Consider the following 17,035-nt stretch of genomic DNA (forward strand, 5'->3'; position numbering starts at 1 on the left):
TTCCCCACTAAAATGGCTGTGGAGGGTGAATTTCAGCAGGAGGACCAATCAGAAGTCACAATCTCTGCAGGGCTTCTGATTGGTTGTTCTAGCACCCTCTGCAGCATTGCACAGATCCAATTATCATCCAGGGCTGTGAGGCGAATCACCCAAAGCTCACCCTCCCTGGTTACCGCTCGCTGGTGCCCTGGGTGCTGCTCTGTGACTGGGGCTCCTGTAAAAGACACCCATGGGTATGGTAAAATATTAACCAACCTCAGATGGCCGCATTAAAGGATACATTAACACCTGAGGTTGTGGAGGCGCTTTGTGTGTCTGTGTATAGACATGAGAGGTTTAGGTCATGTACAATACATCAGGAGCGGATGCAGCCTTAGGGGGATATTTGCCAAAATTGTATCCAGAAACAAAAACAAAGAAAGAAGATATTCCAAAAATGGGGCACTCGCAGGGTTACCAATTAATCCTGTTCACATTTTACCAATCCTTAATCTGGTGAAGATGAATAAAGGTTTAAGCTCTCATACATAAAATATAACTTTTAATAATTCATTAAAATTTACAATCACGCGAAATATGACATTTGATTGTTCTATTATTTAATATAGTATAATTGTCCAACAGCTCATCTCTTATCATTTCTATATGTATCCAATCGTTCACGAAGTTGTTTGATGACTTGTATCCCTATATTGTTTCACACAAGTGTATCCGTATCTGAAGATTGTGAAATGATTAGTAACGAAGATCCTAATAATTCACCTAGTGTCATATATTACCAGATAAGTCCTTCAGTAATTTTAAGGACATTCGTATTACATGAATATATAGATGTCACATGAAACACATATACACAATAAGACCACGGAAATAGCATATAGCGTATATTAATTCCTATTGTATCATGTGGCCAGTTAGAGTATAGTGGTCTCTTCCTCACATTTCCATATTAATGGCTTCCTTATAATCAGTGAGTGCAATGGATCACGGACACGCTACACATAGGATCCTGCTATTGTGTGTCCAATAACGAGGAATATTATTGGATCAGCAGGATACACTAATGATCCTCTATGGATCAGCTGTATCCTATCTCTTCTGTCATAATCAATGAGCTAGGAGATGAGATACCCTCTTCATGTGACCTAATATGTCGATTACGTATATTGGGATCTCTCACTGGGTATAACAAATAAATCCCTCTTAATGTTCATTCATCAACATCGTTGTAATAATTAAATTGTCCCAATATTGTGCCACAATTAACAACAATGTTATTTAAGTGACTCCCCGTTTAGTGTAAATTCACAAACCCTGCTGCCCCGACGTACGTTTTGCAGAGGATTAATCCTATGACTAAGCATGTTGTGCGAAACGTACGTCAGGGCAGCCGTGCACGTGGCTAGTGTGTTCTGCGGTTTTACCAGTTACAATATCTCCACATTGCTCCTAAACTGTTTGTTACAAACAAGATACAGATTAACAGAAATATATGTGAATCATTAGGGTTTGTTAATGCTAAATAACTACTGTGTGTCTGTCCACTACTAGATGTAATAGCGACATTTGATAATGAGCTAGGACGTCACTGAAATCTCCATTGTGCTCTATGCTTATATAAAGCGATTTACAATAAACGGGGAGTCGGTTGAATAACATTGTTGTTAATTGCGGCACAATATTGGGACAATTTAATTATTACAACGATGTTGATGAATGAACATTAAGAAGGATTTATTTGTTATACCCAGTGAGAGATCCCAATATACGTAATCGGCATATTAGGTCACATGAAGAGGGTATCTCATCTCCTAGCTTATTGATTATGACTGAAGATAGGATACAGCTGATCCATAGAGATAATTAGTGTATCCTGCTGATCCAATAATATTCCTTATTATTAGACACACAATAGCAGGATCCTATGTGTAGTGTGTCCGTGATCCATTGCACTTACTGATTATAAGGTAGCCATTAATATGGAAATGTGAGGAAGAGACCACTATACTGTAACTGGCCACATGATACAATAGGAATTAATATACCCTATATGCCATTTCCGTGGTCTTATTGTGTATATGTGTTTCATGTGACATGTATATATTCATGTAATATGAAGTCCTTAAAATTACTGAAGGACTTATCTGGTAATATATGACACTAGGTGAATTATTAGGATCTTAGTTACTAATCATTTCACAAGAGATGAGCTGTTGGAGACAGTTATACTATATTAAATAATAGAACAATCAAATTCACATTTTAAACATAGTCATATTTCACATGCTTGTAAATTTTAATGAATTATTAAAAGTCTTATATTTTATGTATGAGAGCTTAAACCTTTATTCATCCTCACCAGATTAAGGATTGGTAAATTGTGAACAGGATTAATTGGTAACCCCATTTTTGGAATATCTTCTTTTCCTTTGTTTTTGTTTCTTAATGTATGACTATATTCCCGGGAGCACACCTTCATCAATTATATTCACAAATAAGATAAGATACAGGAGGTTACATACATTCTGAGCTGGTCTGTGCGGACACAATTATTTTCACAATTGTATCAACCAATCTAAAGAAACGTCCTGTTTTGTATTGTTAGTATAAAAGTTGTAACTCGCTTTACACTTTCTCCATGTCTGAGGTGCCTGGGCGGACGGTGGATTTGTTCAAAAGGCGGACGTCCAGATAAATGACTTATTTACTGAGATGACCGAGAGCTGCAGCTGTGAGGAGTTCTGCGCTATAATGAGATCTACATTATATGGACTCCAAGTCTCCAACTTGTGGAAAAACAATTATAAGGTTGGATGATTTTTTTATATATATATATATATATATATATATATATATATATATATATATATATATATATATATATATATATATTTTTTTTTTTATTTTTTTTTATTTTTTTTATCAGATCTTTTGAGAAAAAAAAAAGGTACAATTATAGGGATTAAATCAGCGCACTGTACGTCACAATTGCAAACCATTAAGGTCCTGTTCAGTGTTTCTGTATTATTTGCAATTTGGAAAACTTACTTGAAAATGTTCAATCTTCGATCCCCAAGAGGTATCGCTATTATTGAGAACTGCTGTCCTCTCGGGAGCGCTGGATAAAACTTGTTTACTGCTATTATTATTTTAAACCGATTTTTCTCACAAGAGCGAGGTGCGGCAGGACACTGATGGGATGCAGGAAGTGAAGGGGTTAATGAGAGATACATATTAGACATGATTTGGTGCACAAACATCATTAAATGTATTTTCTATGTATATACATACACCCGGGCAGACCAATAAATGGGCAAAACCGCACAAATCCCGCAACTGGGGCACTGAAAGCCTCTGCCCTGTACGACGGTACATTAACAGAGTAGAGATCGCTCATCTCCCCCCTCCTGTAAGTCTATGCGAGGTGCCCTCCGTTAGTAAAGTTTATAGATCTGCTTTTGTTTGCTCCAGCACTACAGTTCTTTAAACCTTATACTTTTACTTGGCGGTTTGGCCTGATTGGGGCCTTGGCGGTTTGGCCTGATTGGGGCCTTGGCGGTTTGGCCTGATTGGGGCCCTGGCGGTTTGGCCTGATTGGGGCCCTGGCGGTTTGGCCTGATTGGGGCCCTGGCGGTTTGGCCTGATTGGGGCCCTGGCGGTTTGGCCTGATTGGGGCCCTGGCGGTTTGGCCTGATTGGGGCCCTTTTTGACTTAAGAATCTGTCAGAACCTGAGCGTGCTCAGCAATATGAGAGCCACGGGTGAGGTTTGGGTTGTCTGCGACGTGGTCTGCACGTGTCCTTTCATTTCAATGAGAATTTGTGACCGGCTCACTCGTACACCAAAGGTTTTCTGATACCGGTGGTGTGGTTTGAAGCACTTTATTTCAGCATTTTGATAATTTAGCCTCCAATGGATGTTTTGCATCGTGTAGAAGGTATCTTACCCTGTACACTTTATTTTAGTTTTTGTATCTATTCATATGAGATTCCTGCTGATGAGCACACAGAGATTGGTCCTTTCTACTTCAGGGTCCATAGGGGGTCCACAGGGTTGACCTTGGGGTATAGGTTGGGAACCAAATCCGGGCACCACGCAGTTAAAGCTTTTAGCTCTCAGGATGCACTGGGTCCACTCTCCCTATAACCCCACCCCCAAGCCAGAGGCACCTCAGTTTAAGTTGGTGCCCGGCCGGAGTCGGGTCACCGTTAGCGCAGGGGGAGCTGATTAGCAGCCCCTAAGCTTATTTTATTTATTTTTTTAGGGACAAAGTTTATTCATGGACTTTGGACTCTTCAGAGCGGCAGCGTCGGACTGTCCATAGGACGTCTAAGCTGCCGCTCCGTCACTCCGCTGGCGCTGAGACGCCAGTACAGATCTGGGGATCTCAGCGGGACCCCAGAGTCTGTACTAGCCGGACTCTGCGGGCGCCCAGGACTGCTGCCGGATCCACGGGGAGCAGGTAAGGTCGCGGATCACCGCTTGCGGTGATCCGCGCATTTCAAATGCAGTCCTGTGCCTCCGGTCTCAGGGGACAGACCGGAGGTGGCGGCGGGCCCCCCATACCCCGTGTGTCCACTAGACCACCAGGGACTTAACGATCGGTGCAGGGAGCCGGCGTCCCGGGGGTTAATAGCCGGCCAGGGGAGGCAGCCTTCCCTGTTACAGCGGCTCCTCCCCTCAGCTCAGCGCGCCTTTCAGTATCCATAGTCTGGCGTCGCTGAGCTGCTTCCTCCGCGGGCCACGCTTCCTCTGAGGTCTCCAGCGGCCATTTTATCTCTGTGGTGCAGCAGAAATCTCTCAGGATGGCAGTGAGTCCAGTCCCCCTGCGTACCTCACCATCAGGTCAGTGTACACAGCGCTGTAGCCTTCCCAGACACTGAATCTGGGCAGTTGAATGCAGTGTAATAGTGCAGTATATTATATGACATGTTTATGTATATATGTATATATCTGCATTGTATGTGACTTATGCTAGTGCTGACTGTACTTTATTCTCTCACCTGTCAGTGTATATCTATCCCTTTCCTTATCTGCCCTAATACAGCTGTACTTGGGGTGGTTCTGAGACCTCACATTTATATACTTGTTAATATTTGTGTGGTTTGTCACATACTGTTGCGTGCTGCACGTTGCCATATTTTAGATGGAACTGTGTGTTGCATACGCTGAAAATGGGTCCCTGCAGCTAATTTTTGGCATCAGTCAGGACCAGTATAGTGCTGCTTAATATTTCCGCCAAGATTGGTCAGATATGTCTGACCAGGAGATAGAGCGTTATACTGCACCCATTTTTACTATCCTGCAAGTCATGTGCTGCAGGTGTTAGTGCGGAGGATTTGACTCATAAAGGGTTCTGTATGTGGCGTCATCTGGTGCCGGCCTCTTTCACGACCCCCTTGGGCGGTTTGTTTTCTCGGGATCCTCTCAATTGCGGATCGCCGGGCGGGCCCCATTGTTGTACCTCACTTGGGGTTACTTCACCATACTGCCCTTTTCATCTCAGGGTATCTCGCAGCTTCTTGCACTCTTCCCCTGTGACACAGGCTACCGCTCCCTGCAGGGGTTTTTCGCAGTATATGAATTCCCCCTGGTGCCACAATAGTCTGTCATTCCCCTTGCAGGGATTACCACAACAGCCACCCTGGGTGGATGTCGTTTTCTACGAAACGCTAATTGGCGTGGTTGACGCCCTGTGGTTACTTCCCAGTTGGCTCTGCCGTGAACTGGGTACTGTTCGGGGCTCTTTCCCTCTTACACGGGGGGAAGCCTATTTCAGGTATTATTATCCCTGCTTTAGGGCTGGTAGCAGGTCCATTCTGGTTAGAGTGAATGTTGACCTGCACCTGTATCATACACCCTCAGTATTGCGTGCCTTCGGGTGACCTGTTGCTGACTAGTGGGTGGATCGCATAGCGGGACTCTGGCTGTTGCCAGATAGGAGGTGTTACAACAGTGTTTGGCCTCCTGTCCCAAATTCCCTGAGGGTCATCACGAGCCCCTCCTGGGGGGGATGGGCGTGTTACTCGTCTGATTACAGACGTTACTACGCCTCCCATTCCTGCGTGGTCGGATTCTTCGGATCCGTAGGTGGTAACTCTGCCTGAAATCAGTATACTTGCTTTCAGGAGTTGTTACCCATCCTACCATGGCTATAGCATGGTTGGTTAATACTATTGCATATTGGGTTGATGCATTTGTAACGTTTTTTCCCCTCCAACACGTCGGGGGTTCAAATGTATTTGGTCGCTCACGTAATATATGCTGTTGTCATAGGTGGAAATGCCTATATTGGATACCAGTCTCCTAACTTTCAGAGTTCCGGCTGCGACTGTATCCTCCGTAATACCCTATGGCTGCGCTCTGGGAATGCAGAGGTGCAGATACCATCTTTAGGGTTGATTTTGTTTGGTCCTGACCTTGACAAGATTGTAGTAACATTGGCAGTATTACTAACGACAAGTTTACCGCTTTCAGCTATGCCCACTACAAGGCCTCAGACTAAGTCTGTTAAGTCTTTTTTGTCCTCTGGGTCAGCCTAAAGGTCTGTTTCTTCGTAGACTGTCGGCATCTACAAGGGCCGACATATCCAGTACCGAGCAGGCCTGGACTGCCAGCCGATCCTGCTTCTGAACCTACGGATATCTCTTCAGTCTGACGGGACAGGCCTACAACTGGGAGATACCGATTTTCTCAGTTCGCCCGGTAATAGTGTCAAGTTGCCGCGGCTACGTGGGTAGGAGGGTACGCCCTCTTTACAAGGGCCTTACAGATCCAGAAAGCTATGCAGTTGTTGCGGTAAGCGGAGCTAATTAGGCCATCCCCACTATCTCAGTGAGGGACTGGTTGTTCTGTTTTCTTTCTGGTGCGGTGGCTGAATGGTCCTCTTTGGCCTATTCTCTGTCTCAATTCCCTGAACCAGTTCCTAAAGCTACCTGGGCTCAGGAGGAAATCCCTATGCTCCATCATACGATGTTTGGAACCTGGGGACTTTAGGGTATCACTGGATATACAGGACGCGTGCCTACGGGTACTTACAGAGACCTTTCCTCAGCATGGGCTGAGGTTTGCTGTATCACAGCAACACTTACAATTTTTCGGGCTCTGCCTGTTGGGACTGTCCTCAGCGTTTTGGATTTTCTGACAGTTCTTCTGTTCAGTATATCCCAATGCTCCTGTACCTGGACGGCCTCCTGCTCTTAGCGGGATCACCGGGGTACTTTACGGCCAGGTCAGGATGACTGTGGCTTCTTCAGGGTGCAGACGTTTAATCAACGGGGAAAAAGTCCTCCCTGCATCCCTCTCTGGATATTCTTCATCTAGGATCCCTGCTGGATTCTCAGAATCTGAGAATTCTTCTGGCGTAAGACGGAATCTCCTCTCTTCCATTAGGAGTACATGGTTGTCTGCGCAGTCGACAGATGTCTTTACACTCTGGGATGCATGGTGGAATGGGCTCAGTTCCATTCCAGGCCTTTCCATAATTGGCTCATCTCCAGATGGAATGAGTTTTTTCTGTCGGATAACTGTTCAAACGATGATGCTCTCTCCGGAGGCAAGTCGGTACCTGTCCGGGTGGCTATGGCCATCTCGTCCAGGGTTTTCTTTGCTAGGGACAGTGTCTGGATCGAATCCTTTTCAGTGCAGTTGGACGTCTGTCGATTCCACCCTGTCAATTAACTTACTCTGGCATAACTCTTGTTTCCCGGTGAACCTGAAAAGGTTCAGTCCGACAGGGTCAGGACAGTGGCTTCCTTTTTAGCAACACTGTTCGTTGGGTGGCAATGACAGGTATGTCACATATTCGGACATAGTCCGAGGGTCTCCTCCCGACCATCTCGGCAGCGTTCATTTCAGGAGCTCTCCATTGGGAAGCGGGAGTCCTCAGCCGTCACGACGTGCATCCCGGGGACTAGTCTCTTCCCCAAGAGAGGTTTCATCTCCTGGTGAGCAGGGGGGGCCCCCCTGAGGTGACCCTCATGGCCTTCTGACTTTATCACACTATGGTGTTACAGTTCAGCTCTGGGGATTCTGAAGCAAACTTCAGCGACTCTTTGTCGGTGAAGTGGTCCTTCCACTTTGTGTACCTGTGTTCTCCGGTCTCCCTTCTTCCTCGAGGTCTTTGGAAGTGTTTTCAATCGAGACGGAGATGCTTTCCTGCTGGTGGCTCCTGATTGCCCCAGATGTCAGGGGTACTTGGATCTTCGGAGTCTCTACATCGATACTCCATCCCTGATGCTTCACTGCCCGGACCTGTTGTCTCAGGGTCCTTGGTTTTGCCTTGGACCTGGGTCGTTTGTCATTGACTGTGTCCTTACAGTGGTCTTACGGCTTCCCTGGCTTTGTCATCGTTGGAATGATTAGAGCACATGGATCAGCTTTTGCTGGGACCTACCACAAACTGTGGCAGCCATAAATCTTATGGTATTGTACCTGTCGATACAATCCTCCGGTGTCCAGGATTTCCAGATATTCTGGCATTCCTTCCGGCTGGCTTGGGTTTCACACTTGGCCTGGTCTTCCTGACAGTGCGGATCTCTACACTGTCAGTATGGTTAAGATATGGAATTGCTTCACTCTGGTATCCAGTTCATCCTTTGGAGTGTTTTCTTGATTATGCCTCCATTTGTCCTCCCTAGGGACTCCTTGGGAGTAAGTAGTGGTTCTTCGTTACCTCCGGGGACAGTCAATGGAACCGCTGGTTGTGATAGCCATTACATGGTCTATTGCTTAGGCTCTCTCTTTCTCTCAGGGTGTTTATATCAACCAGGAGAGTGTCTGAATTGGGAGCGTTCTCATGTGGCTCCCTCTTCTGGAGGGCATCATGTCAGGGTGGGAGTTGCTCTCGCCCTGTGTTTCTTCTTAGTGGTTTTCAGGTTCCATATTATTCTGGAACTTATGGTACGGCCATTCTGTCCCCAGTCCTCTCGGCTGGTGTGGCCTCATTGACTGTGGTCTGGCCTCTTTGGATTTATGTGATCCGTTCAGGTTCCTTACGGAAATCGGACTCCTTATTGGTGGTCTGAGATTTCTGGTTTTCACAGGAAAGGATGGCCGGCCTATAACCAAATGTTGGCTTGGATGGCCTCGTAGGTCTTCCTCAGGGGCCTACCCATGGGTAGGCCTTCCTGTTGTTGATGCTTGTTTTTTCTCGGGCCATGTGACCCTCGTGTGCGGCTCGCTGTGGCGCCTCGGCTGTTTTGCCTTACTAGGTGGCCACGTGGTCTTCTGTCCACACCTTTTTAAGGTTCTAGGCATTGGTTTCCTTTGCCTCTCAGGATGCTTCCTTTTTGGCGACGGATTCTCCTCTCAGCACAGGAGCGTCCCCACCCTTGGTTGAACTGCTTTGGGACATCCCCAAGGTCAACCCTGTGGACCCCCTATGGACCCTGAAGTAGAAAACAAGAGATATGGTAAGAACTTACCTTTGTTATCTCTGTTTCTACGAAGTCCATAGGGTCCACAGGGCGCCCGCCCTGACGCACCTGGCTTCATATGGGCTGTGTGGCTGGTCACCGGTTTTCCGTCTCCCATTTCGGTGAGTATGGTTATTGAGTGTTCCAGTTTTCTCTCTCTTTTTCTCTCCTCCTCCGGCCTTTGGCTACTTACAAACTGAGGTGCCTCTGGCTTGGGGGTGGGGTTATAGGGAGAGTGGACCCAGTGCATCCTGGGAGCTAAAAGCTTTAACTGCGTGGTGCCCGGATTTGGTTCCCAACCTATACCCCAAGGTCAACCCTGTGGACCCTATGGACTTCGTAGAAACAGAGATAACAAAGGTAAGTTCTTACCATATCTCTTGTTTTTTGTGTCCTGTTTTGGAAAGTTGTTGTTGTGTTTTGCAGGAAGTGTTTGCCAGCGTCACAATGACCAAACTGCTGCTGAATTCTCCATTAAAAGAAGACAAAAGAAAATTGTTCTGGTGCACAGCGTCTCAGATTATATCCGCGCTCGTGGTAGGTATCAAGCGTTTCCATTAATCCAGTATCCAAGGACTTTGCTGTGAAACAACATTTAAATAAATGAATTGTAATAAAATTATAAAAAAACAGCTGAGGTTCTGCACAAAGCTAAAAACAAACCCAGGCGATTGGGAGGCAAAAATGTTTTTTTTTATTATTATTATTATTTATGTGATTCTTCTATCATCCAAAATATTTTAGCAAATCTGCATGTTGCCTAGAAATAGTGTAACATATGTGTTTATGCATCTTCTGTAGACTCTGTGCACGGAAGCGTGCAAGGACCGTTCGCTGCTCGCCAGTATTGCGGTGCCCGTGCTAGACACTATTGCCTTGTTGCTAAGACGAGGAGAAATGGATCTGATGAATCCCCACCATGTTACGCTCCCGTTCAGCGCAGTCCTATCTGTGCCGCTGGACCACTTGAAGGCTGAGGAATATTACAGCGTGTTTCTGGCACTACACGAAGTGCTGTTTTCCTGTCTGCAGTGTCATTCCAAGGTAGTTTCACCGTCTGTAAGGGTACAAAAATGTTGCCATTAACCCTTTCTTATAAGAGTGCGAAAGATGTTTTGTTTGTTTAGCTATTGTTTTCTAAACAGTTCCCAACCCTAAAGTGCCAGCTATCCCAACCTGCGTAAAGGGGAAATGCCCAGTGACTATTGTTGGCAGAAAATCTGTCTGCTAACTGGCAGTATATGCCCGCCAGCATCCTGTTCAGAGAAAAGAGGGCTAACGAGCAAAGAACCCCAGACACGAAGTTGTACACTATCCGTACAATAGAAATGTCAGTCCAATCCAAGTGCCTACTGTATCCATATTCCAACCAGACTGCAGTAGAAATGTAGCAGTGCCCTTATTACCTTCTTTGTAAGCTTCAACCATAATGGCACCCCCCTGGGGCTCCCATAACACCCGCAGTGGGGTAATCTGTGACCAAACCACTTTAATGTGGAGTCAATGGAAAAAATGTTACCCGAATGAGTCTTATTCCTGTGATAGAGTCTAGGTTATACCCCCTAAGTGTGTAATCCGCCGCTCGGGGGCACCCCACCTTGCTAATTCGCAGAGAGCAAAGGGTTAAGATGAGGCCATCTCATTGGCAGGACACCCACTCACCGGGCCGCACCTAATTAAAAATGGTAGATAATGCCTTCGTCTTGACATAGTGATGTGTGTAATGCAATTAGCGCAAAGGGAAGTATCCATGTTCTGGAACTGATTGTTGTTACTTATTAATGAGAGGAGAGAGGGGACCGGACAGCCTGCAGTATCCTCATTAGTGCGAGCACATTGCTATATGGATACTTGCTAGCCGTACTATCGAGGGACTACTAGAGAGGTGGTAGCATCGGCTAGGTAATGCGCCGACTGGCTATATCACCCTCCTGAGCCACCGCTGACCACGCAGGAAGGGACTGAGCGGGTGGAACAGCTGGAAGCCCATGTGGCCGAGCCGGGGCATGCTGGACGCAACGGGTAAGTAGGGGAGGGACAAGGGGGATACTAAGTACAACAACAGATTAGGGAGGGGGGGTGAGCGCAGGGAAGGGGGAGTGGCTTCAGTATGACATGAGGAAGGCCTGGCAGCACAGCAGGTGAGTGCCAATGAGGAAAGGCGGGCAAAGAAACAAGCAGGAAGAACGGAACAAAGATGGAGGGTGAGCTGTACAGATGTGTCCTCCGACACCTAGCCTCAGTACGCCATGTGGGGCGAGTGAGCCGCCAGGTCCCATGTGCTAGTTCCAGGCGTCTTTTTGCGAATGCCGCCAGGTCTATAGTGAAGGATCTGCCTGCAGCATGATTACGGCTCGGGCAGTGTCAGCCCTGCCAATTACCGTTCACTGTTACAGCTTGTGATGCCGTCCTCCCAGGCTGGGGTGCAGATGAAGCTTCCGATGTCGGTGGGCCCAGATATGCACGAGGAGTGAGACACCTGATGGGTGACTGGTGTAGTCCTGCTCACATCGCTGCTAGTTACACTACCGGTGATGATGTGACAACAGGTGTCATGTGACAAGCGCGCCGTCCCACCTGTAAACCTGCTCATGGCGTCAGTAGGGAGAGTTATCGTTGGGCACAAATGAGGGGGGGGGATGAATCTATCAGGGTGATAATGGCACTCTGCATAAGAGCAGGACGGGGGGTGGCAGAACCCCACTGAGATAAGTTAGTGGGAACACTAGATGTGCATGCAGAAGCTTTCACTGTGTCCTTTTATTATGAAGTTTCAAACCTTTTATTTTACATTTTTGCTGTTCCTTCTATTACTAATTTTATTGAGAAGTTTGCAATGCCTCTATAAATAGCAGTAGTGACATTTGTAGTATTTATATATTGTACATGTTTTGCAGTACTATTTTTATCCTTTTTTTTTATTTCTCCCTCACTTTAATGTGTTTTTTTTTTTTCCCTACGTCACCTACAGGTAATGTTAAAAGCAGTTGCAACGTTTTTGAACAGTTTTCACCGATTGGTTGCGTCAGTCATGCTCGAGGGACGACAGAAAGGAGAGAAAGGTAATCTTAGTGACATTTTAGTGCCAAACTAATATTACGCACTCGTCATTCACCGGGTCACCAGTGACAGCTGTGAGCGGAGCCTCCCTCCAGCCCTCTAGTTGTCCTGTGCCAGACATGGCTCTAGCTTGTTATATGATGTATCTGCACACCTGAAAAGGAAAACAGACCATTTGCACAGGAACCTATTGGGCAAAAATTAGTATCGGTAGATGGTAACGTGGACTCGTCTTGTCTTTATTTCCACCAGCCCTAATCAACTTTGGGTGTAAATTGTATTCCAGCTTATTGAGTGATAATTACTTCCACACATTCCGCGGGTTGTAGCCACTATCATATAATGCGTTTTTCATTGTGCTTCTTCTACCACAGGTACCGCTAATGAATTGGAGACCGTCCTAAAATGTGCACGACTGGTGGAACGCATGTATACTCACATTGCTGCAAAAACTGAGGAGTTCACTGTGTTTTCTACGTCCATGGTCTCACAATACGTCCATGAGCTGCAGAAGGTATTGTGCCCGTTGTGCGTGTGCGTGCCCTTTACCTGGCTGCTTTGTGCGTGCGTTTCTCCGTTTCCTGCGCAGGGTCTGTGGGCTTGGGTCAGTTATTCTGCAGCTAAAGACGTATAGACATGAGAGCGAATAGTTTTCTTAGCGGCGGTTTAATAAATTACAACCCACACATTAATGGAACTACGGTGAAATGGTTTAATTTCTGGGATATTGCAGCAGATTTCCTTTTGTTAAAATATGGGCCTCATTCTGCGTTGTACGCTAATCCAGTCACAACTGCGACTTTTTACGCAACTGCTGTGTGAAAATATGCAGCCCCGCCCCACTGAAAGTTGATTCTCCCCCCCCCCCCCCCCCCCCCAGTGGTATTATCCCCTACCCCCATGGGACATTACCCCTTCCCACATGCAGAGCACAGCGGAGCATGCGTCGGGGGGACTGATGATCCGTCCCCCGTGGCTGCAGCTTATCTCTGCAAAGGCGTCAAAATACTGACACCTATCTTAATCCCGACGCCGAAGGATGCCAAGCCAAACGAGGTAAGTCCGGGGCGCCCTTAGAGTTAGCTGCGCTTAGGTTTAGGGAGCGTAGCGGGGTTAGGGTTTTAGTGTTAGGTTTAAACACTAATGGGGAGGGTTAGGGTTAGACTACAATAAGGGAGGGTTGGGGGAGGATGAGGGAGGGTAAGTATACTTATCCGACCTCCGTCATAATACCATCCATCGGGATGCTGCTGTCTGACAGGAGGCACCCCGACAGCCGGCATTACACACCCATTCCGTTTTAACGAGTCCCTTCTCCTCTAGGTGACGCTTCAGCCGGCTGTAAAGAAGCATTTAACACAGGGAATCTTCCACATTATGGACCTGTGCATTGAGCGTGACATTAAGTTCCTAAATGCATCCTTACAGATGGAAGTGAGAGAAGTGTTCAAAGAATTGTACCAGGAGTATTCCAGCCAGCACAAAGCCAGGGAGCAGGGAGAGGAGAGATATACAGCATTATAGTGGCTCCCTATTGTCTGCATGTAACAAGCTGGTGCCAAGTCTTTTCTGACGCTACACATCACCGATGGATTGTCGCCATTCCCTGATCCCCAGACGCCAGGGACATCGGTGAATTCCAACATGTTGGCTTTTCCTGATTTGCTAATCCCAACCAACATATGATCAGGATCGGTGAATCGGGGGGATTTTAACATGAATAATTTCCCAGACTGATTAGCAATCATCGATGGCGTTTCCGATCGGCGAATCGGCCGTCTCTGTCAAATCGTGGAAACGGCCGCCTGATTTACTCAGCCCGTCACCTGTACTATGCCAGGCTTATTAACTATTATCATATGTACATCCTCACCAATTGTATAGTCTCTTGGGAATAAGCTTATTGGATACCCGACTCCCTCTGCCAGTATGTAATAATATAACTTGTGTGCTGACCAATCACCAGTGACTATGGTTACCGCGCTGGCGTGTATTACTGCTGAATACGAACGTTCTCTATTAGGAGCCAAACCTAATGATTTGTTTCAGCCTGGAATGTGCTGGATACACTGTAGAAACAATATTCTGTCTGTAAGTGCATTATATCTATACTAATGGACCTTCTAGCGCAGTATTACTTAGTAGCTAACGTTCAGAGAGCGCACACTCCAACTTCCGACAAGGGAAATGTGTTTATGGGGCACAGCTGGCGCTGGAGCCAGTCGGTGCTTTGTAGGCGGAAAATCATATTTGCTGAATTCTTGCAAAGAAGTTTGGCCAAAGTTTATACATCCAGTGTAAATGATATTTCTATTTTAGTAATTAAAAAAAAAAATGAATTCTATTTTCATGTGAGAAATTATAGACGTAGATGACTTTTAATACATCGGGTATACAATTCCGTAATCAAATTGGTTTATGGATGAATTTGATATTGCAGTGTGCAACATTGAAACTGTATGACAAAGAAATATTACTTACTGCTAGTGCATTATACAGTAGCTGCAGTAAAGCATTTTGATTTGAGAACCTCTGTTTTTTTTTTTTAATACAATGTTTCTTATGGAGGGATAACAGGAGCTACCTGACAACTTGTACAGGTGCTCGGCCTAATTCCTTCAGTCTGTCTTGCAGGGCCCTGTGCCCGCCATGCCCCCTGTGCCATGACATCATGCCACCCACAAGGCACTCCCCTAGTGTTGGCCCTGTTGTCTTGTGGTCTCCGGGCTGGGTCACAGAGCCAGGCAAACTGCTCAATAACATCAGAAGAATAATTCCAAAACTGCCCTCGGGGAACTCCCTGGGGTCTAATGATTATTTGAATGAGCATTACTATCATATAACATAATTCACATCAGCCCCCTTGGAGCCTATGGTCTAAATTTCCTAACCCACACACATTGGGTCCATTGTTGCCAAGCCAGTATGATTTTCGGCTATGGGAGGGAACCGGAGCACCCTAAGGAAACCCCATAAACATGGAGACAACCTACAAACTCCACCTGGTTAGGATCTGGCTGTAAACACACCATGGTTGGTTTTGAACTAACTATAAGCTGACGGCTATTGCAGGATTGGACAAATGGTGAAACCACAAGTCCCAGCATGCTCTGCCAGCTGATAGCTTGTTCCACGTAATCCACGGGGTAACAGCTGGCACTCACCCTGCTGTTGGATGGGCATGCGCCTTTGTGTACAAAGTGTCTGTTATCACGGTAGGGAGATGGCATTTGGGAGTCCCTCGTTTCCATAGCCATAAAGGCACCGATGTGGTTAGACAGACCCTCTGATCATTTTTGTTCCGGAGCTTGTGATCACTAGAGACGGCCCTGTCTCTTGCATTCAGCCTAGCACAGAGTACACCAATATGCTGCCTTCTCTGACGTACGGGGGGTCCGGGTTTTCAGACCCCCTAGAACTGTCATTGCCAGTACATTGCCTGGTGAGTAATGTCTGTGTCCGAGATGGAACCTGTTGCCTTTAGAAGGGTGGGCAAAGCCAAAATAATTTTGTGAGGGTCCATTTCTATTAGAAGTACCCAGATCCTTAGAGACTGTCTGTGGGTCTGGCTGCTGTGATGAACAGTGGGCACCGTTTTATAATGTATAATGTAGAGGTTTTATCATGGAAATCAATTGGGACTTCATTACCAGTGTTTTGTTATTGGTATAGAAGACAACAATGATCGAATTATGGCAGAACATGCAAGATCCTAAATAATAATTCATCCTATTTCATGTAACCCTTTCTGTATACGTATTATATATAATACTACTGATCACTGGGCCTGATTCAGAGCTGAACGCTCTGACCAGAGCGCTCGCTCTGCATCAGGGCCCTCCTCCATAAAAATGCAGCGTCCTCCTGGACGCTCGTATAGATGTGGGTGACCACCCACAGCTATAGCGAGTGTCCATGATGATGGTCGCGATGGTCTTGACCATCGGGCTTGCGACGAGACCCTGCGGTAGGGTCTCGCTGCCGCAAGCCCTGGAGTGATTTTGGCTCTATCAGAGCCAAAATCACTCCCACTGACATCACTAGTGATGTCAGTGGGGCCGGCTTGAGACGGTAGGCGTTCCCATGGGAACGCCTCCATCTGGCAGGCACGCCCCCGGCACACCCACCAAAGGGGGTGTGCTGTCAATCGACAGCGATGGAGAGCCCGTCGCTCGCCGGGTCTCGCGCATGCACACGACGGAGCTCCCTCCGTCGTGCGCATGCGCAGTGGGGGAACATCGACCCGCTTGCGAGGGTACTGCCGCTCACGAGCGGGTCTGAATGACCCAACAGTGTACTGTTTGACGTTTCAGAACGTAGTCTCTTTTTTTTTCAGGGAATGACAAGTAACACAATACATCTTCCCTTTACATAAATAACACAGCCGGACCCACGCATTCAGTCTTACCCCACATAAAGAAGTTATTGCAACAAACAGTTGGTTCTACCAAGTACTAGTTGGCAGGGGTTGAATACTTGAGCAGTATTTTATTTTTATTTTTTTAACAAATAATGAATTGTCTGTTTAAGAGAGTAATAAAAACTGTCTGGAACAATCCG

At 46.4% G+C, this 17,035-nt stretch overlaps 1 protein-coding gene across 1 annotated transcript in view; it reads left to right on the forward strand.

Annotated features, from left to right (window-relative positions):
* The window catches only part of URB2 (URB2 ribosome biogenesis homolog), a 36,649-nt gene extending 21,645 nt beyond the window's left edge, over positions 1-15,004 (forward strand). The window contains exons 4-9 of the mRNA XM_088453296.1: positions 2,648-2,808; positions 9,842-9,952; positions 10,217-10,459; positions 12,387-12,477; positions 12,850-12,989; positions 13,799-15,004. Of these exons, the coding sequence (XP_088309422.1) occupies positions 2,648-2,808; positions 9,842-9,952; positions 10,217-10,459; positions 12,387-12,477; positions 12,850-12,989; positions 13,799-13,999 (947 nt within the window). The 3' untranslated portion in view covers positions 14,000-15,004. The remainder of the gene's footprint in view (positions 1-2,647; positions 2,809-9,841; positions 9,953-10,216; positions 10,460-12,386; positions 12,478-12,849; positions 12,990-13,798) is intronic.
* Positions 15,005-17,035: the final 2,031 nt, after the last annotated feature.

Source organism: Taudactylus pleione, unplaced genomic scaffold (genome assembly GCF_031769625.1).
Source record: "Taudactylus pleione unplaced genomic scaffold, aTauple2 ptg000577l, whole genome shotgun sequence".
Classification (NCBI taxonomy): domain Eukaryota; kingdom Metazoa; phylum Chordata; class Amphibia; order Anura; family Myobatrachidae; genus Taudactylus; species Taudactylus pleione.